The sequence below is a fragment of the Xenopus tropicalis genome, chromosome 2 (genome assembly GCF_000004195.4).
Source record: "Xenopus tropicalis strain Nigerian chromosome 2, UCB_Xtro_10.0, whole genome shotgun sequence".
Taxonomy (NCBI): Eukaryota; Metazoa; Chordata; class Amphibia; order Anura; family Pipidae; genus Xenopus; species Xenopus tropicalis.
In genome coordinates, this window is record NC_030678.2 from 69112652 (window position 1) to 69135487 (window position 22836).

Sequence of the window (22836 nt, forward strand, 5' to 3'; positions counted from 1 at the left end):
GTGGGCAAGTACGCGCGTAGGTACGCACGGACACTCTACACATTGCACCGGACAGGAGCCAGAAGTACCTGTTGCCGGGGTAACGAGGGCGGGAGACCGAGGAGACGTCTGAGTTATTTCCAAAGGCAAAAATCATTTTAGGCAAAAATTTAATTTTTGTGCGCGGGTTCGGAAAGTCGTGTGCGCGCGCACAGCTTAGAGGGAACAGTGGACTGGTCCGATTGCCATCTTAGAGCCAGGAAGGAATTTTTTCCCCTCTGCGGCAAATGAGAGGCTTCAGATGGGGTTTTTTGCCTTCCTCTGGATCAACTAGCAGGTTATATATAGGCATTATGGTTGAACTTGATGGACGTATGTCTTTTTTCAACCCAACTTACTATGTTACGGGAAAGGGGAACTAATATGGTTAGGCTTCCAGTTAAGGCGTATGGGGTGTTTGCCAGCATGAGAGGCTCAAAGCTGGGCCCACTCTTCATGCACCAAAATGGGAAATTTTTATTAAAATTTCAATTTTCCCAAGTTTTAAAGAAAACTATTAGTAAACTTAGCTTGGATCAGGAGTGCTATGGCACTCACTCCTTCATAAATGGTGCTGCCACACAATTGTCATTATATGGCTTCAATGAGGATGTGATTAAAAATGGAAATCTGATTCAAACTCTACATACGTCCAGAATTAGTGGATAATTTCTTTTTTCAGAATTGGCTATGGTTTCAGTCTTCATAATATGACATTCCTACATACACAGGGCACAGAACATTACAATGTTCTTATGGGACTAAACTTAACTTCAAGGAGAAAGAGGTTAAAATAAATTGGTTAGGGCTGGGGGGCACAGTTGGCATGATTGGTTAGCTTTGTTATGTCAAATGATTTCAAAATGGGGTTTCCCAGATGTTGTAATTCTTCACTTTGGTGGTAATGATATTGGTAAGGAGAAGTCTATTGAACGTATTTGTTATATAAGACGGGATTTAGCACAAATGCATTTCTTTTTTCATGGAGTTGTCTTTCTATGGTCTGAGATTGTAGCACTGATTGTTTGGTTACAGTCTCCCACCACAAAACCTTTAGAAAGATGTTGTAAAAAAAAATAATGTGGTTTCTAAATTTACTACAAAGTTGAAACTACTCACATATAGATATACAGACCTTGAGCTGGGTGGTAATGGCCTTTAGCTAAAAGACGATGTTCATCTATCCAACGTAGGTTTAGATATTTTCAATTTGGGTCTACAGAATGCAATTAAGTTAGCCATAATAAAATGGAAGGGTGCCAAAGCAAATCACTAGGGCGATGCTTTGGCATGGAGGTGTTTCATTGGTTTAAAACTAATGGGAGAGTTAAAACAAATTTGAGATGCTCCTGGCTTGGCAACAAGGCGGAGTAAAAAGATTTAAACATAAGGCAGCTACAAGAGTTATTATTCTGGCGTGCTTGGTTCATTTTGCATTTATTTTTTGTGACATATAATAAAAACGCTGCAGCCATTATCTTCCACCTAGCTCTGGTCTCTGATTATTTAAGGTAAACAATAGTTCATCCAGCTTACAAGTCCCATGCATTTTCTTGCGTTTTTATGCAGATAACTGCTACAGGTGCCTGCACCAGAGCATATTCCATACATTTGGGTGCAGGCACAGGTAGGAGAGTATGGTGCGTATTCTTGGCAAGCGGTTTTTGGCGTGCTGAAAATATACGCCATATGCATCGTGTGGCATTAGCCTTACAAGTTCCTCGTTTTCACCTAGATCAGTGATTTCCAACCAGTGTCTTGTGAGCATTATGTTGCTGTTAAAGCAATGCTGGATTTTGCTCCCAGTTGGGGAGCAAAAGATCAGGGGTTGGGGACCCCTGATCTTGATGCTCCATCAAAATTCTTCCAAAGGGAGAAAAATGTATTAACTGTGGTATATTCAAGGCAATCTGCTGTGAATTCAACTGACAGCATCAGCCAATGGGCTGAATTGTAGCTGGGACTGCAGACAATTTAAAGGCATGCTCACTCTTATTCCCCCAAATACATATTTGATATTTGTGTGGGCAGGTGTATGGGGCTTTCAAATCAGTTGTGCTTAATGTATACAAGATATACACACACTTTTGTTACTATGTGTGAAAGCTAAATACACACATAAAATCTATCCTTATAAAATCAGCTGTCTTGCTGCTAAAATCACTGAATGTGGCAACAAGATAGTATTTTGAATTTGACTAGAGAATCAGAGAAATTTAACAAAGCAATTTACAAAAGCTAACTTCAGTTACAACAGCAACTAAAAATCTTTAATTGATAACTATTTTACTACAATTGTCAAAAGTAGAATTAAAAACATTTTAAACAGATGTAAATATGCAATGCCATATTCCAGTCAAAGCTAGAGTTGTGGGTTATAAAACATTTTTATACGCCTATTCCAGCAAAATTCTGGAACATGACAATGGGCAAAATGTGAAAACTGTAGTAATGTACTTTTGTCCCTGCAAAAAAAATACTATAAAAAAACAATACTTCTACAATAATACTTTTACATAGTTTGGTGACAGAAATTCTTATATACAAAAAGAAGTCGTATGTTTTTTGGTGATAAAACAGTTTACATTTCTCTAGGTACAAAATCACAACAAAAAAAAATTTCTGCATCTTGTGTGCTCATGGCAAACACATAGGACACTGTCAAGACTTGACATCACATTTCCGAAATCAAGTTTAAACAAATGCACTTTGCACTTTTCCGTACCTGCAGTAAGTTGGAATACTGGAATATATAAGCATGTTTGATACCCTTTAAATTCAGAGCAAATTATATTAGAGAATTAACATCGATGGGTTTTGCACCAATTTTTGGCAATACAGAGCAGGCACACTTGTACGAGTGCTGTGATTTTCTTGATTTGCATGAACTGCAATAAGCATCCATACTACAAAGTTTAGCACAGCTACAAATAACTGTAAAAATTCTATCGGTCAGGGCGTGCCATGCCAGGCCGGGACTGTAGCATCATAGGGCGTGTCGGTGGACGCATCATGGGTGGGCCAGGCATCATAGGCATGTGAGCTCCCATGGGTGGTCTCATACCAGGACCTGAACAGGGGTAACAAGCAGAGTAGAGTTTATGGACCACATTATATTATACATACACGTATGAATGTATGCATACATATATACACACAAGGATAGAACGGTCGGCACTCACGATAAACAGTCTTTAAATGCCTGGGTGCAGTCCTCTCCAAACTTTTTAAACCCTCGAACAAAAATGGTCCATATATACACACACAAGTAAACTACATATTTCCTAATTAAAAATTGTTAATTAAAATATGCAAAAGGTATGTTCAGCACAAGCCCCATTCATGGAGCTCATGCTGAAAAGGGGGTGTTCTAGACATTTGCTTCTTTATGCTTAGTTGTAGTGGTGTTGCTTTCTCACTCTGAGATTACTGAAAAACAAGAAGCATCTTTTTATGCATGTGCAAAAGCAGTTTTTGAATTTTTTTAAATTAATTTAAGTTTATGGAGACACATGGACTCTCACTAGTCATCTGACAGAATTTTGCGTTTGCTATGGAGCTTTGTCTAGGCAGGGACATCAGTATTTCTGATAAGAGAATGCGTTATAAATAAAAGGCAGATGTGTGTCCTGGTTATGGGAAACTGAAGTACACATTGCTGTGACAGGAAGACTGCTTAGAAACAAGTGAAATCCACTGGAGGGTTGAATGTATTTTTAGCAAGGGGCTATGTGGCTATTTTTCTTAAACTACAGCTCAGTATAGTGCAGAGAGCTCTGACTCTCCTTGAGGATGAACTGGCAGTTCGAACACAATGGAATACAGCTGCAAATTGAGAATAAAACTCACCTTACACAATACAAGTTATTTTCAAATTCTTATTTTGTAAAAATATTTCAAGTCTCTATATTTCAGTTTAGATTGTCCACAAAGTGTGAGGAAAATTAAGCCAAGCGTTATCTACATACCATGGCCCACTGGCATCATTCCTGGAGGAGGTGGTCCCATCATCGGCATCATAGGAGGGCCAGCCATGGGGGGAGCAGGCATCATTCCAGGTCGAGGAGGCCCACCTACAAAAAGAAAGTGAATACTTAAGCCACCATTTTTTTTCCGGAAGTTGAGCTAGTGTTGATGCAACTTTAACCTAAATGGAAAATATAACCCCCCTTGACATGAGCTCTTTTTAACAAATGTTTATTTTAAGCCAAATAAAAAAAACACTACTGTATAAGCAGCTCTGTGCAACTCATTGCATGGTGAAATCAGTGAATACAGAACTGTTTACTAATAGGGTAGATACTTTCTTTCAAACACTTTTGGTGGTTTACATGGTGACTAAATCACCAATGAAATATGAAAACATTTTGAGACCTTATATAGAAAGATAGCTTAAAGATACTTTATGTAACTAGTTATAATTTCTAGTTTCATAAAGGCTTACACTACATGGCCAAAAGTATCCCATTCCTCAAATGTTCCATCTCATTTGAATGATACTGGCTTGTACTTTGCATTTGTAAATCTATAATTTGCTGGGATGTTTTCCCACTGTTTGGATTTCTATCAATTCAGCCGCAAAACCATTAGTGAGGTGGGACAGTTTTTTCTGGGAGGGGGGGGGATAGCTAGCTACATTGCCAAACATTATAAGATCCACTTGTTTGACAAGGTTGCTTAAAAAGCAGAGGAGCCAATGCAGTCCTCAAAACCAATCATGCCCCATCAACAGCTGCCAAATACCAGATACCTTCACTCATACCCTTCTCTGCAATCGGTCTCTTTTTGCAGCTTTGTATTGAAGAGTTATTTAGCTCTAATTTAACATTGCCTAAGCAATGGAAGCACACACCAATGTATTTGGCCAACAGTCAAAAAAAAAAAAAATACCTGACTGAACCCGAAGCACTACTCCAGCAAATGGGTAACAGTACACTGCTACTGAAATAAATGGGTGCCAGTTCTTAGTCATGAGTGGACTTGTGGATCAGGCTACTACATTAGCCTTTTCTAGCTACTGTTGTCCTGAATAGCAATGAGCAAATTTTTTTGGCAGGCATGGATTTGCAGTGAATTTCCGCATTTTGCCATTGGCGAATTGATTTGGGAAACTTTGGTGAAAATTTGCCACAGAAAAATTTGTTGCACGTCAAAAGAGTCATGATCACGTTGCATTGGGCGCATCAACAAATACGTGGGTGACAAGAAAATTTGCAAAATTCGTAAAACGAAATTAGTCTTTTATTTTGTCATTTTGCGAATTTTATGGAGAAGCAAAACGGGACAGATTCACTCATAACTAGTCCTAAATTGCTTTCATGCCACTGGAAATTTTTTCGGCCAAGTGTACCAAAAATATGCAATAACAGATATAGCAGAAACATTTGTCATCTAAGCAAATATATTTTTATGGCAATATCCCTTCTAGCAACACATCTGATGTTACAAAAGCACAAATCGATACAGAAAAGGGAAGATAGTCTTAATGGAGTTAAAAAAAAAAAACCTTTACAAAGATAAAATACATCATATACATAAAAAATACATAAAAATACAGCTCAGTTGTTTTGTAACACTTACTCTACTGATTTTGATTTCTCAATACAGGGTATATACACCTGATGGCTAAAAATACATCTATCCCCTTCAGATACAGACAAACCTCTAAACGGCATAAAGGCTAGGAATTTTTTTTTGGTGGTGGGGGGGGGGTGGGAATTGTACAGGCAACAAATTGCTTGAATCCTGACAGTAAAAAAAAATGGCTGTTGCAGGTGTGAAGGATGTGTTATGTGCAGAAGCATGACTCAGGGTATGACTTTTATTTACTATCATCATCCAGGATGTAAGCTCCATATATGACACAGCAAAAAGGCAACTGAAAAAATCTACTGATCTACATGATCTGAAATGCATAGGGAGCTGCTACACATTAAAGAAAATTGAGATTCCTTCAGCCCAAAAGACCAGGGGATTCCATCCCAGAGGAAGATTCTGAGGTGAATATCTCTTCAACTGCACATTTTTGTTAACAATGTATATGGCAAAGATTGTTCTATTAATGTGAATGGTTAGATTTGTGAATGTGTGACATGCTGACTGCTTGTACACGCAATTTTGGGGGTATTAGCAATGGTAGGCAGGCATGCAGAGGATCTGGAGCATAGAGACAGGGACACCACGTCTTCAGGCAAAACACAGGATTATTTTAGGGCCAATTCTTCACAACAGAAACATAAGACAGTTCATCAACGTACAGTTCAGTATTATTGTTTGTCCCTTCTTCAGGGCTCTCACCATCCAGGGTAACTCACACTCAGGCTTCTCCTTAAGCCTTGCTGACTCCTCTCAGCTCTCATCCGTCTGGTCATAACTCCCTCTCCTCCTTGCAGTGGCAGGTGGCACCCCCAGCTCCTCTGGGAGTTCCCAACACAGGCAGCCCTCCTGCCCTGTGCCCTGCTCTGAGAGTGACCTTCACTCAGTCAAGGTCCCAACTCTGTGTAATCCCACGGCCCTTTTATTTGCTGCTCACCTGCAGCCTAATCAGGCAGCTCCCTACAGCTGGCCAAATCAAAACCTTAAAGGTACAGTAACACTAAAAAATGAAAGAGCTTTAAAGTAATACAAATATAATGTACTGTTGCCCTGCACTGGTAAAACTGGTGTGTTTGCTACAGAAAACCTACTATAGCCATTCAAGCTGGAAAAAAGGAGAAAAGGCACAGGTTACATTGCAGGTAACAGATAACCTCTGTGCAATACAATAGTGCTTTATCTGTTATCTGCTATGTGCCTGTGCCTTTTCTCCTTTAAATGGCTGCCTCCATGGCTACATAGCAGCTTATTTATATCAATTATAGTAGACTTTTTAAAGTAAACACACAACTTTTAACAGTGCAGGGCAGCAGCACATTATATTTTAGTTACTTTAATACACTTTCATTTTTTGGTGTTACTGTTCCTTTAAAGGGAGTTTGGAATGGAGGACCTACCCAATTAACCCTCCATTTACTCCAGGGACCTATTCATTGGTCTTTTTCTAAGCCAGTAACATAAACCCAGCATCACCTGCTGCAAAACCAGGTATTTTACCTGGTGCCATTTGTATCCCACCATTAACACTGGTGGAAAACACCCCAAACATCTTTTCCATTGCATCTCTCACAGTGGCTACAGCTACTTAAAAAATCACCACAGTTCAAGGGCTATATATTGTGGAGAACCTCGCACTACAATAATCTAATTCGGGTGCTCAGTATTTAAAGTTTTGACATATACTATATCGTGTTATAGACACAAAAAGGGGGCAAGACTGGCACACCTATTAGGTTAAAATATAACTTTTACTTCTTGATATTAAAAATACTTAAAATAGATAGGAAGAAAAAGAAAGGAAATTTAAAATGTACTTAATCACACCTTGAAACTGTTACAATTCTAGCTCTTTCACTCCTAGGAATTGTTACTTAATAAGGTATCTTTAGTGTCGTAATTATTTACAATTGTAGCAATTCTATGATTTGGTCTGCACAAAGATATTCTGTATGACTTCTAAAGAAGAGTCGTGGCTTTTTTGCCCAGGTAAGTAAACTAATCTCAACCTTTATAATTTAGGTTCTATTACCCAGGTAAGTTTTTGATCTGTACAGAGCACTTTGTGAGGTTTACAGAAAAATTCGTGGTTGAATAATTTCGGTAAGTATTGACAGGGGGAAGTTCCTTATAACGAGTAGGAAATAATCTCACCGTCCGTGTAATAAATTTATTCCACAGTCATGTGTTGTGTCTTTATTAAATCCACATTTACTTCATACTGAGGATCAGTTGGAGTGTTCGCTATATACACTGGTAAGTATCATTATGGTATTCATTACATAGGAGTAGTGAATCGCCTGGCCAAGAGTCCAGTACTCCGCCCAATAATGCGACACCTCTAAACTGCGTTCGAACATCAAGTCAGCAGAGAATTCCCCATCTCAAGGCGCCTGAGAAATTCACTTCTCACACTAGGAGGGACAACCCCCAACATCTATGTATTGAATAGAATAGCTTGTATATTTTTATATTTTTAACAGTTCGCGCTGTTATTGGCTATTGCGCCCTCCTTGACAAGTGGACGGAAGCTGCAAGTGTGATTATTTTCCCATTAAATCCCGTATATACACCAATGATATCCCCACTTGCTTACTCAGAGTGGCTGGGCAGATTAGTATAGCACTTAGCATCTAGCCGGCAAGAGTAATAATAGCAGATTAGTATAGCACATATAGGAGCAATTTGTTATATTGACTTCCTTAACATCCGACCGGTAAGAGTAATATACTTGCGCTTACTTTATCATGCCATGTTGTGGAACGCGTGTCAGAGCGGGATTTGTCTTAACTACTTCAATCTCCAGAGGAGATGGCAATCACATTCGCACTTCACTCAACACAGCATACATCCAAACTGTATCCACCCGAGTAGCATTTACCTTCCCATTGGCTTTGTCAAATTATTCCGTAGAACATAAGTAGGAGCTGTATACACTTTTGCTACCTCAGTATCTAGGATCCGCCAGGTACACAATTTAGCGCCTATCCATTTAGCTTGTTCACTGATGGATATTACATAGAGAATTGTAAGCCATTTATAACTTTCTCATGCGGCACATATATGACAATCAAACTTGCCTCTTATCAACATTAATTCCCCTCATTGTTTACTTGGACGGCGCATGTAGTACCTGAGGTTTGCTAATTTACTTTCTATGTCCTCTATTGTTTCCTCAAAAGACATTTAGTTTAACTCACGGCTTGTATTAACATTGCTATTATAGTTTTGATGTTTTTGCGGTGTTACCCTATTGGGTACTTCCGATCATTCTAGATTCCACAGCGGTTTCTATGCTCAAACAGGGTCCTAATGCCTGTACATATATATGTTTTCCCGGCAGCCTGAATTCAGCATATCAGCCACATGGCTCCAATGGAATAAGGTCCCTTAATATATTCACCTCTCGGGCCTGAGACCCGGTTTTAACAGCTCTTTATGTTGCCTCAGAACTTAGAATTTTTACAAATAATTAAGTGATAATACGACTATTCCTACTTTAATATTTACCATATTAACAATTATATATTTGCTGTTGATGTTATCGACGCTTATATGGTTAAATACAAACAATTGCTACTCTTACAATGTAAACTACAATGAGTGCTCTGGATTAATTGATCATTTTCCAAACGAACCCCCGCTTCTATTCCCGAGCACACTTCTGGTGCCTACACTTTCATGTGTTACCTCGGCGACCAGATATACCTCTTTGTAATACCTCGGCACACGGGATTTTGAACAACCAGTTCATCCACGATTACGACTGATGGATACCTTAAAAACTAATACCAGTCTACATTTACTGGTTAAAGACATTTAACTGGAGACCGGGATAATTAACACCAGTCTCCAATTACTAGTAACAACATTTAATTGAGACTCGAAATAGCTAACACCAGTCTACATTTACTGGTAAAACCGTTTAGCTGTAAACCAGGGTAACTAACACCAGTCTACTTTTACTGGTAAAGACGTTTAGCTTGAGAATCAAAATAGCTAACACCAGTCTACAATTACTGGTTTAAACATTTTAACTGGAGGTCAAGAATAATATTCCTGTGCCTACAACGCCAATTGTTACCTCGATATAGTATAGTTCAAGGGCTATGACACACGGGAGATTAGTCGCCGCGTGACAAATCTTCCTTGTCATGGGCAGCTAATCTCCCCGAAATTGCATTTCACTAGTGATTTACATTCTAGCCGGTGGGATGGCATACGGGGCGTCACAATTTGCCGAAGTCGCCTTGAGAGGAAACTTTGGCGACTTCGGCAAATCATGGCACCGCGTATGCCATCCCCATCGGCTAGAATGTAAATCGCCGGTGGGATGGCATACGCAGTGCCGTGATTTGCCGAAGTTTCATCTCGAGGCGACTTCTGCAAATTGCGGCGCCACGTATGGCATCCCATCAGCGATTTACATTCTAGTATTTCGGGGAGATTAGTCACCCACAACAAGAAAGATTTGTCGCAGGGGACAGGAAGAGCTTAGCCCACACCACCCAGCAATCCACACGTTTGCGGCACGGGTCCAGAGCCGGCCTGCACATCACTACTAGCCCCTAACCATCACTGTTTAAACACTTTTTTTGGACAATATAGGCTGCTTAGTGTCCAGTGACAGAGTCAGGAAGGATTTTTTCCCCCTATGAGGCAAATTAGAAAGGCTTCAGAAGGGGGTTTCTTGCCTTCCTCTGGATCAACTAGCAGTTAGGCAGGCTTTATATAGACATAAAATGAACTTGATGAATGTGTGTCTTTTTTCAACCTAACTTGGTATTTTACAGTATAAATTACAGTATTTTCTGTATGTAAATTAACTCAGTAACGTATTTTCTCTCTTTCTTCGTTTCTTTAAAGCACCTGGGTTCAATGCTGCATATTCCGTCCTTTGCAAAGACCCATGTCTAAATAAGTCTAGTGAAAGACTATGTTATGGGCGTCTGCTGCTACCAAAGGCTCTATTTTAACTATAACAAATATGTCAGCAGAGTCTGAGCTTTGCTACAATCATTGTGCATTGCATCTAGCCAGACAGTGGTACGTTGCTCAGAATGTACAACAAAGCCTTCAGGATACACAGAACTTGCCCTGGACTTTCTGCTCACGTGACACTTCACTAGATTACAATGTCATGCTTGCATCTGTATGCGCTTACACATTACTCAAATCCTGGTCAGCTTGAGTTACGATAAAGTTGGCAGTTTCAGAAACAAGCGCATTTGGACAAGTGGTTACTGCACAGTCTAAAGCTACACTATTAATACCTCTTACCTTTGGAAGTGTTTTGGTTATTTATAGTCTGTATTTCCCTCTGTAGATCTGTGCAACCTTGTCAAATGGAGGTTTAGGCACCATTCTTTCTTTTAAATGGGGAAGGTTCTGTACACACTGTGTGATGGTTTTCCCATGGGAAAGATCACAGGTAGTGACAAATATTGGGGCTTCTAAATAAACATTTATTATGAATCCAAAAGGTGATAAAAAAAAAAACTGTGCTACTGTGCAATTAGCAAATTCTCAAAGTAATTTTAATTAAGCACTAGTGCGCAATAAGCAAAACCTTTACTTTTGACAAAACTTTGTTTACTCTCAAATAAATCACGTTTCAGATACATAAATCCTGTGAGTGCAGATTTCTACAGTGGTTTTCATATACAAAAGCATGGACTGCACCTAGGCAAGTTTTCACCTGGATAGAGGAGTGCTGATCAATATAGGAAGGGTACAGTTAATACAGAGAAAAAGATAAAATTACAATTATTTGCTTAAAATAAACCATAGATGGCCTTCCCATAATATCAAGCTTTTTGGATAACAGGTTTCCAGATAAGGCATCAGATACCTGTAAGTCTTTAGAATTATTATTATTAACAGTTTTTTATAAAGCGCCAACATATTCCGCAGCGCTGTACAATAAGTGGGTTTCATACATTGGACATACAGAGTAACATATTAAGCAATCAATAACTGATACAAGAGGTAAAGAGAGCCCTGCCCAAAAGAGCTTACAATCTACAAGGAGAGAGGATTGAGCCACAAGGTGTGGGAATGGGCATGACAGTTGTGAGAGGTGGGGCACAGGTTATTGCTTTTAGCGGCACACTGAGGTTATTTTAAACAAGATTAGGGTAAGTTTCTCTAAATAAATGCATTTTTAGAGATCTCTTGAAGGCAGAGAGATTGGGAGACAGTCTGACAGTTTGTGGGAGCGAATTCCAGAGAAGGGGGGCAGCCCTTGCAAAATCTTGAATGCGAGTGTGTGAGGAGGGAATGAGAGAGGAGTTGAGGAGAAGGTCAGTAGAGGAGCGCAACAAGCGGGTTGGATGGTACCTAGAGATAAGTTCAGAGATGTAGGGTGGGGCAGAGTTATGAACTGCTTTGAATGCGAGAGTCATTAGTTTGAATTTTATCCTGGATGGTAGGGGAAGCCAGTGCAGGGATTGGCAGAGTGGCACAGCAGAGGAGTGGTTGGGAGAGGTAGAGCCTGGCAGCAGTATTCATTATGGATTGGAGAGGGGACAGTCTTTGGAGGGGAAGGCCAATTAAAAGGGAGTTACAGTAGTCCAGGCGAGATATTATAAGAGTGAATAAGAATTTTGGCAGCATCTTGGGTGATAAATGATCGTATTTTGGAAATATTTCTTAGGTGAAAGTGACATGATTTGATAAGTGATTGGATATGAGGAGTGAAGGACAGGGCAGAATCAAGGATAAACCCAAGGCACCGGGCCTGGGAAGATGGGGTGATGGTAGAATTGTTAACCATTATAGATACCTCGGGAACAATCTGGGTGTTGGATGGGGGAAAGAGAACCAATTCAGTCTTAGAGAGGTTTAATTTAAGGTAACGTTGAGACATCCAAGTGGAGATAGCGGACAGCCAGGAAGAGACACGAGTTAGAAGCTCTGGGTTGAGATTAGGAGAGGAAAGATAGATCTGAGTATCATCAGCATAGAGGTGGTACTGAAAGCCAAAAGAATTGATTAATTTGCCAAGTGAGGAGGTATAGAGAGAAACTAGTAAGGGGTCCAGGACAGCCTTGAGGAACCCCGACAGAAAGAGGTAAGGGAGAAGATGATTCCCCATTGTGAGAGACACTGAAGGATCGATCGGAGAGATAAGATAAGGCAGTGTCACGAAGGCCAAGAGAGCGGAGTGACTGGAGGAGAAGAGGGTGATCCACAGTGTCAAAAGCAGCAGAGAGATCAAGAAGTATTAGTAGCGAGTAGTGTTTCTTGGCTTTAGCCGATAGGAGGTCATTTGTTAGTGGGGTTAGAGCAGTTTCGGTGGAGTGTTGTCTAAAACCAGATTGTAGGGGGATCCAGGAGGTTATTGCCATAGAGGAATAGCGTCAGTCGGTTGTAAACTAGGCGCTCGAGCAGTTTGGAGATGAATGGGAGCAGAGAGATAGGTCGGAGGTTAGTAGGATTGGAGGGATCAAGGGAGGGTTTTTAAGAATAGGGGTTACAAGTGCATGTTTCAGTTGGGAGGGAAAGATTCCAGTAGAGAGCGAGAGATTGAATAGATGAGTTAAGGATTTGATAAGACAGGGATTGGCATTGTGTAAAAGTTTGGTAGGAATGGGATCAACCGGGGAAGTGGTAAGGTGAGAGGAAGCCAAAAGTTTTGAGACCTCTTCAGTCACTGGGGAGAAGGAACCAAGAAGAGACTGGGTAGCATGTAGGGAGGGAGGGGAATGGTTATGGAGATTAAGTTGTGCATGAATGGCTTAAACCCTGAAATCGCCAGATCTATAGCTTATCTGCTCTAGTGTAAATGGACATTTTTAATTCTCTTCCATGGGAAGTACATGAGATACTAGGTGGCTGTGTTTTATTTTCATCTAATTATCATGCATGTTCTATATAAATGAATTGCAGGTTATATTTCTTGTTCGGTTAGTGCATATGCAGGAGGAAACTCTGGTTTCTCTTTTAAAATATTGGTCTTTTTTTTAACAATTAGACTTATTTGTTTCATTCATTCAATCTCTCACTAACCTTAAAGGAGAATGCAAGTCAAAATTTAAAAAGCATATTGCCCAATAGTCCTCCTATTGTTTAGTAAAAACGCCACACTTTTGGCTCACCTAATCAAATATTTACTCAGTCACACTTACTTCACATTTTCTAGAACAGGCAGCCATCTCTAAAAAGGTATTCTCCCTTCCTTTCCCTCCTTGCTTCATACTGCAAATGTGTTTCATTACCTCCCCCCTCCCCTCTGGCAGATCCGCTTCTGATTGGCTGGTGGGCATGTGTAGCTCAGAACAGGATCAAGTTACACACATGCTCAGAGAATAGGAAGGCTGCCACTGGCAGCCTACAGGAAGGACAGAGAGATTTCAGTGATGTCACTGTAGTCTTCACACTGCTGTAGGCTGCCAGCACCATATCTCAGAGAAGCAAGCAGGGATCTGGGAATTTAGATATGCAGTAAGTACTTAAAAAGAATGCCTTTAGACTCACTTTTAATTTATATTAACCTTTCATTGTCCTTTAAAGGAGGTTTATGCTGAAACAGCACCAAACAAAATATATGGACTCTCCTATCACTCAGTATGAAATAGCAGAACCATATTATCTCTCCCTTCAAGCAAATCTCTAGGACCAGATGGCTATTACAGAATTGAATTGTACCCACATTAAAGAAATAGTCCAAGCTACACAAAACATTAATATACTCCTTTGAAAATTTCTCTCTTCCCTCATTTTTCGATACAACTATAGTGGTTATTCCTAAACTTGGGAAAGACAGTACACTTTGGGGCAGATTTACCAAAACATGAGTTGGAATCCCAAATGCGAAAAAGATTAGAAATGAAAATTTCTGAAGATAGCAAATATCACGAAAATGCTTCAGGAAAAAAACGTATTAGTCACGATAATATTGTATTGGCGATCCAAAAGTCACTAAATTTTCGTACCGAACGATTGTAAACAGCGGCAAAAAATACAAAAAATGTCGCAAAAGCGCCGAAAAAGTTGCGCAAGGTACAAAAAAGTAGCAGAAAATACGATTAGACCGATCGAGTCACGGTCGGAGTGTTCATGGATAAGTAAATTTGCCCCTTTGTTTCTCATATAGACCAATTTCTTTAAATGGAACATGGAAATAAAAATTCTAGCTAAAGCCTGGAAAATGACTTATCAAAGTAATCTACTCTAGTTGAACCCGATCAGACAGGATTTATGCCATCTAAATCTACTAGCTTCAACTTTAGGAGGCTTTTCCTTATTTTGCAAACTACACGAGAACCTAGGCTCTAGACTGGCAGTGTCTCTAGATACTGCTAAAGTATTCTTTTCCATGAAAGCCCACAATGGTCTTTGGCCAAGCCTTCACTAAATGGATTAAACTAATGTATAGCGAACCAAAGGCCAGTCATAGTAAATGGGATCCCATCTCTTACTCACAGGAGGCACCCGCCAAGGATGTTCCCTTTAACAACTTCTCTTTGCACTTGCCATCAAGCCCATGGCAATGGCTACCATGCACTCTCAGCAAGTTAAAGGCCTTATATACAAAACAGTTGAGGAAAAGATTTCCTTATATGCAGATGATACACTATTACAGGTATGGGACCTGTTATCCAGAATACTCAGGAACAGGGGTTTTCCGGATAAGGGATCTTTCCGTAGTTTGGATCTCCATAACTTAAGTCTAAATAAGTCTAATAAAAAACATTTAAATATACCCAACAGACTTGTTTTGTCTCCAATAAGGATTAATTATATCTTAGTTGGGATCAAGTAAAAGGTACTGTTTTATTAATACAGAGAAAAAGGAAATCATTTTTAAAAATTAGAATTATTTGTTTATAAAGGAGTCTATGGGAGATGGCCTTTCTGTAATTCGGAACTTTCTGGATAACCTGTATATTTCATACCTGTATATCTCGCTGACCCCCATGATTCCTTTACAGCGGTCCTACAAAATTAAGCACTCTGAAACATTCTCAGGTCTACAAATTAATTGGAAAAAATCCGTTATCTTTCCCTTAGGTGGGACATTTTCCAGTAATACCCCTAGCCACATACCCAAAAGAGCCCTACAAGATATTGGTCAAACACAATATGAATTTGAAACAAACCCCCTACCCTTTTTCAGACCTACACTCAATGCCCCTCAAGACCAGTTAGGGTAAACATGTCCCAGTTATAGGACTATGAAGATTTTCATTCATTCAGGTCATAGTATATCTAGTATAAATACATCTAAAGCAACTGGACTTAAGTTACTTAACAAGCCCAGTTGCTTTAGATTTATTTATACTAGATATGCCCCATGGGCTCTCAGAACTCCCACATTGCCAAGTGGAAAACATTTGACACTAAAAACCCAGCACCAATACCAGAAGCATTATATCTCTAGATGCCACTAAAGGAGCATAGGACACAGCAGGACACATTCCACCAATACACCATAGTAACATAATAAGTTGGGTTGAAAAAAGACATATGTCCATCACGTTCAACCATAATGCCTATATATACCTGCCTAACTACTAGTTGATCCAGAGGAAGGCAAAAAACCCATCTGAAGCCTCTCTAATTTGCCGCAGAGGGGAAAAAATTCCTTCCTGACTCCAAGATGGCAATCGGACCAGTCCCTGGATCAAATTGTACTAAGAGCTATCTCCCATAACCCTGTATTCCCTCACTTGCTAAGAATCCATCCAGCCCCTTCTTAAAGCTATATAATGCATCAGCCAGCACGAATATTTAAATGGAACCTCCCTTCTTATAAACAGAGTGGGTGCACTCATGTCTGTTGGAAGGACCTACTGGTAAATAAAATATTAGAAACGTTATTATATGATCCCCTTATATATTTATACATAGTTATCATGTCACCTCTTATCCAGTGTAAACAAACCCAACTTGGCCAGTCTTTCTTCATAACAGACTTTCCATACCCTTTACCAGCTTAGTTGCCCTTCTCTGGACCCTCTCTAACTCAATGTCCCGTTTGAGCACTGGAGACCAAAACTGGTCAGCATATTCTAGATGGGGCTTGCATATTATTACATCCCAGGTGCATGACCTTACATTTATCCACATTAAATCTCATCTGCCACTTAGCCGCCCAGATTGCCAGTTGGTCAAGATCCTGCTGCAAGAATGCCACATGCCTGGATAGAATTGACTGCAGAGTTTTGTGTCATCTGCAAACACTGATACATTGCTTTATAATACCCTCCCCAAAGTCAATTATGAACAAGTTAAAACAAAAGTGGACCCAGTACAGAACCCAGAGGGACCCCACTGAGAACCATACTCCAAGCAGAGAATGTACCATTAAAAACCACCCTCTGTAACCAATCCTGTAGCCAGTTTTCTATCCATATGCAAACTACTTCACTAAGACCAATAGACCTTAGTTTAGAAAGCAGTCGTTTGTGGGGAACGGTATCAAATCGATCATATCTACTGCATCCCCACTGTCCAGCTTCTTTGTTACCTCATCATGACAATCTGTACCAACCTTTACCGAGTGTCAGAGACAAGCTCATACAATTCAAAATTATCCAAACTTATCTGACACCACAAAAGCTAAATACCATTGGGAGACTACCCTCCCCTGCTGTCTGAGATGGAAGGTCCCCTCTAACTTTCTGCACATATTATGGGACTGCCCCAAAGTGCAGAAATTTTGGAAACATTTTTGGAAGGTTAAAAAATTTACGGCTACAGAACTGTCGCTTCCACTAGTTTACAACCCGGCAACATGTTTGCTAGGCTTACTGGACTCCATAATGCCCAGAACACATGCTAGATGTCTCATGAGGCTATTTTTTTTTTTTCTATGCCAAAAAGACTGTAGCCATGCACTGGATGGGCTCCTCTCCTCCATCACTTGGTAAATGGATCACTCTGGTCAACTCCCAATTGCAACTGTAAAAACTAACCTCCTCAGCCAGAGGCTATCTGAACAAGTTTGACAACATCTGGACTCCATGGTTCGAATCTCCTACAACTGCTACTGAATGAAGACTGCAACAAAAAAAGAGCCTAACTAAAGATATAGGGTAGAAATGTTGTACATTATGTTTTGGGCTTCTATATCAGACCAAGGCAACTACAGCCCTTTAAAAAGAGAAGGGAAGATAAAAACCAAGTAATTTTTATTAGAAAGTTCTATGTAAATATACTGCTTTGAGTCCTCAGTGAAGAGGAACTTTACATTTCTTTCCTTCTATTCTGTATACATGATCTTCTGTGTCAGATCCTTCACAGAAAAATCCTCTCTCCCCCTCCCCTTTGAAATTTGAGCCAAGAGCAGTTTTCTCCCTGAATGATGTGGTTTACTCTTATTCTAGCTTGCACTATTGTGACTAGTCTATTAACAAAATAATGCTTCGCTTTCTTGCTCCTTTAACATTGAAGATCTGTGTCTCCTAATACACCCCCAGTAGCTCCCTATCTTTTCTGCCAATTTATTGCAAATGCTGTGCGTTGCTTTCAGTTACTGAGCTTAGGGAGCAATTCACAATATACTGTATATACAGAATAAAAATGTCACAATATAAGGGCTCTCAAGTTTCCTCTCAAGGCAACTTCCGCAATTTCAGGGAAATCGCAGCGCCGCGTATGCCATCCCACCGGCAATTTACATTTTCGCGGGAGGGATGGCATTTCGGGGAGATTAGTCGCCCGCTAACAGGGAGATTTGTCGCGGGCGACTAATCTCCCAGTGTGCCAGAGCCCTTATATTGTGACATTTTTATTCTGTATATACAATATATTGTGAATTGCTCCCTAAGCTCAGTAACTGAAAGCAACGCATAGCTTTTGCAATAAATCCGCAAAAAAGATAGGGAGCTACTGGGGGTATATTAGTAGCGAGATTAGTCGCCCGCGAACAGGGAGATTTGTCCCAGTGTGCCAGAGCCCTAAGGCTGATTACTAATTAATAAGTATAATTACTACATAGAAGCTCAGAAACCAGTGCAGTTAGCATCAGAAATTTATAATCAGCCCTGTAGCATCAGCTTATTTTACATGCCAACCTTATTTTCTGCTTTATAATTTGCGACAACCCCTCAGCCCTCAATCTGCAGATTGTACACAAGATATCAACTCCACAGAATTATCTGCAGAATGTACAAGTTAATTGGACACCACAGTTTTTGCAGTAGGAACTACGACCCTCCTTAGCATTGTCTGCCATTGTAACAGATTTCATATAAATCACATCCTTTTGAATTGACCTTTCATATTCATAAAGTATATTTACCCATGCTTGGAGGTGGTGGGATCATGGCACTTCCAGCTGGCGGAGCCGCAAAAGGTGTTGGGGGTATCTTTCCTTGTTGAAATGCAGCAGCTGTGAGAGAAATATATATTACTTCTGTGCTATAAGCCAGTAACAGCAGGCCATCTGCAGGCAGTTAGAAAACCCAGGTAAAACCAACAGTACAGTATTCTCCACATAATATCTTCAATAGACAACTATTAAATATTTTCCCCTAAATGTATTGAATGTATTATACTCCAAGTCAGTGTTTCACAAAAGAGTTGGATCAATGGAGAAGGAAAGGCTAATAAAGCTGCAGGCATGCCTTCAGTTGTCTTAATAGTGCCCTTAAGTCTCCCCATATTTCACCTGTTCAGATGATCAGAAGCCAAAAAGGAAGAAAAAACGCTGAGCTGTGTAAAGGAAGTTCCCATAATGCCTCACTCCTGCACTGAAACCCAGACCAAATGTACATGCTCAGTTAGACTATGGGGGGAATTCACAAAAGTGGAGGTAGCCCTTTTTTGGAAAAACTGGTGGAAAACACTTTATCCAGATTCACAAACAGAAATTCGCCTAAATTCCGACTCAACCACCACTTTTCCGTTTTTGGTGAAAGAAAGATAGTTTACAGACACTTTTTTGAATTTGTTGTTTAAACGACATTTATACAACGTTTTAACGACATTTTTTCCCGATATTTTCAAAATGGAGTAAAGCTCAGTGTAACTCTGTCAGACCAATTCTAAGCTTTTCAGTTTTGTTTCACCCAGTCTCCATTTCACACCTAAGGTAGGGGCCCTATTGGGGGATCAGTAACATATTAATGGGGATTAGCAACCTATTGTTAGGGGACAAGTTTCTGTCTAACCCTAGAGCAATAGGTGCAAAAAGCCTCATTAACATTTTATAAACAAGTAAAACACTGATTAAAAAAAGTTTAATTTATATCTTATATATTAAAAGTTTTCACCTGACATTTGCACGATTATGCTAGTTTTAGCTTAATCAATGAGGCACTAATAACATTTTGAGTAAATATGTAAACATTTTTATTAAAAGGAAAAGCAAATTTTTAGTTTTAGCTGCAGTGCTCCCTCTTTAATGACTTCACTGACATTTGCCCCAACTTGTCTGTGCCCCCATAGCATGTCCAGAACTACAGAGCTGCTTAACAGCATTGGCCCCACCTATCCCCCGGCAGCCATCTTGGGGATAAGCAAACAGCACATACACACTGGCACCCAAACTGGGATATTGGGGTATAGGGTTGGACTGGCCCAACAGGGCACTGGATAAAAACCCGGTGGGCCCTAGTCCCATTGGACCTCTATTAACCGGGCATGTTGGTGTGTGGGCCGGATTGCTGCTGACCACTAATGAGTAGGGGCTAGAGAAGACGGTATTTAGACCCTTAAAATCTTGTTACAGAAGTGGAATTACACAGAAATATAGAATACATTAGAAAGTAGGGCTGGGCGATATACCGTTTAATACCGAATACCGGTGTTTTTTTTTTTTTTAAAAACTATATTCATTTTTCAGATACCGCAATACCGGGGTGTCAGGGTACTCGCCCGTGCGGGCCGGTCTCACGCGCCTCCTTGCGTGTGCACGCACATGTCAAAGCGCACATACATGTCAAAGCGTGCACGTCCGCGACGGGCTGATGGCGCCGGTTCTGCGCATGCATGGGGGGTATTTAAAGCTATCAAACGCTTCCTCCTGTGCTATGTTGTCTGCGGCCTTGCCTGGGAAACTAAGCCTGCCTGATTTACCTAACGACTTTCTGTTGCCGATCCTTCGCTTGCCTGACTCTGATTTTCAATACTGCAGTAATTATTCTCTAATTTATTAGGAAATGTGCTTAACACCTAATCATGCATGGAAAAAAAAAATACCGTCAAATACCGTGACACCGATATAATTTTGAAAAATACCGTGATATAAATTTTTGGTCATACCGCCCAACTCTATTAGAAAGCCCAATTATCCTAAAAAAAAAAAATGATGTATAGTTTTCCTAGGCAAACTAAAATTACCCCTCAGGAAATGCCCCCAATGTGAAATGACAAATGGCATATGAAATGCAAAATCCTGCTATAGATGGGGGACTGGGTTTGATGGCACCAACAGATTTACTAAGAGCTAAAGGCAAATTCATAAAAAAAAAATGTCGGGAAAATGACAAAATCTGAAAACTGTCTGTTTAAAAGACAAATTCACAAAAGTGGAGATAGATTTGTCGGATTTTCCACCTAATTCACAAACCTCTATCTCCACTTTTATTTTGTCTCAATATCACCACTTTTGTGAATTCCCCCCTATGAGACAGCTTCCTGCTTACTCAGATCCACATTCCTAAGGGGAGGGAGTGAGTTCTCAGCATTCTTGAGGGAGAGGGAGCAGGAGAGGGCAGAGAGCTGCGTGTCTCTGGCAGAGGAAAACAGACACAACAAATCTTTTGACAGGGAACTCAGTGCAGCGTTTCTGTGAGTGCTTATGACTTTATTTACATAGACCTTTCTGATAAAGCTTACTTAGTTTTTACCTTTCTCCTTTAATTACTATTTGAAATCATCATCATCTTAACTTTGGAAAGCTTAATTAAAGCCTGAGCAGCTTTTCTGTTTCAAACACAACTAAGATACCTATGCCACAAGACTTCCATACAGCACAAACGTTTAGCTAAAGGTTTAGAGAACCAGTATGGATTGACATAAAGTACCCTGCAACTTGAGGAAGTGCACTACAGATTCTCTAAGGCTCCTGGCACACAAGACATTGGAGAAGCACCTGAATCCAGCTGAGAAGCCTGCCATTTAATTTAAAGGTACTGATTTTAGTCATTAGCATAGAAATGGCAAAGAAAGCATCCCTATAAAATTTAAATTATGAACATATGAGAAACAGCAGCTTGAAATGGAAACAATGGTTTCACTCACTGGTTTTGTCAATTAGGCTCTGTGCCTGCTCTTCCATCCACTTCTGATAATAATCTTTTACATTCTCCTTGTGCTTCCTCCCACTACAGTGAGTCTTACGGACTGAAGGCTAGAAGACAAAAGTCAATGGTATAAGCATGTTCAAATTTCCAAGCTTTATATTTTTCTTCAAAACATTTATTTTCTTATTCTGTGTACACATGTTCTTCAATATCAGACTCTTTCCTCAAAAAAATACTACTGTGACTAATTTCTTGCCAATAAAATGCCTTTCCTTCACCTTAAAAGAAGTGACTTAAGTTTTTCTTTGTCTGCATGCATGAACAAGAACAAAGAGAAGACAGAAGAATAATCTACAACAAGGAAGCTTTTACAGAAATAATTCAGACCAGTCCAATCAGTAATAAACAGGAGCACTGGCCTAGGGGGTTAACAGGTAAGTGATTATAATCATTGGGGTGCCCAACATTATAGCATGCACTGGTGATTATACTCTTATCCCTCCTTTTTTTCTGACCCACTGTGCAGTTTTTAAATATATACACACACACACACAGCATATTCCCGTAAAATGTAATGATTTAAAAAATACCCAACATAGCTGGCAAACCTTTGAATGGAGGTCAGTATTAAATGCCATTTCACAAATACTCACCGAATCATGGGTGAGATACGTATCGCAGTAGTCGCAATAAAACCTGCAGTAAACAGGGACAAAAGGGTAATCACAAAAAAATATTAACTGCCAATTTAACAAAAATTAACAAACCATATCAAAACCTCCCACCCCTGAATAGACACACTGCAAGACCACGTAACTATAAATGTACAGTTTATGAAGAATAACAATCTACTTTACTTCGGCATGATCCTAATGGCGCGTACGTCTCTTCTGCAACACGCGGAAGCAACGCTGTAACGTATCCGTTTTTTCCAAGAGCAGCAGGATATTATGTAAGGGGGGTGGGGCTGATGTAATACGGCCATATTTGAAAAGGGTACACCAGCAACCAAATTTACATAGAGTATATG

The 22836-nt window shown here is 39.9% G+C and overlaps 1 protein-coding gene across 1 annotated transcript; it reads right to left on the bottom strand.

Annotated features, from left to right (window-relative positions):
• Positions 1-2266: 2266 nt before the first annotated feature.
• Positions 2267-22738, bottom strand: snrpc (small nuclear ribonucleoprotein polypeptide C). Its single transcript, NM_001016598.3, is given in 6 exon segments — positions 2267-3088; positions 3987-4091; positions 18860-18949; positions 21805-21913; positions 22460-22502; positions 22664-22738. Coding segments are annotated over 6 exon segments (480 nt in total). The 5' UTR covers positions 22672-22738; the 3' UTR covers positions 2267-2963.
• Positions 22739-22836: the final 98 nt, after the last annotated feature.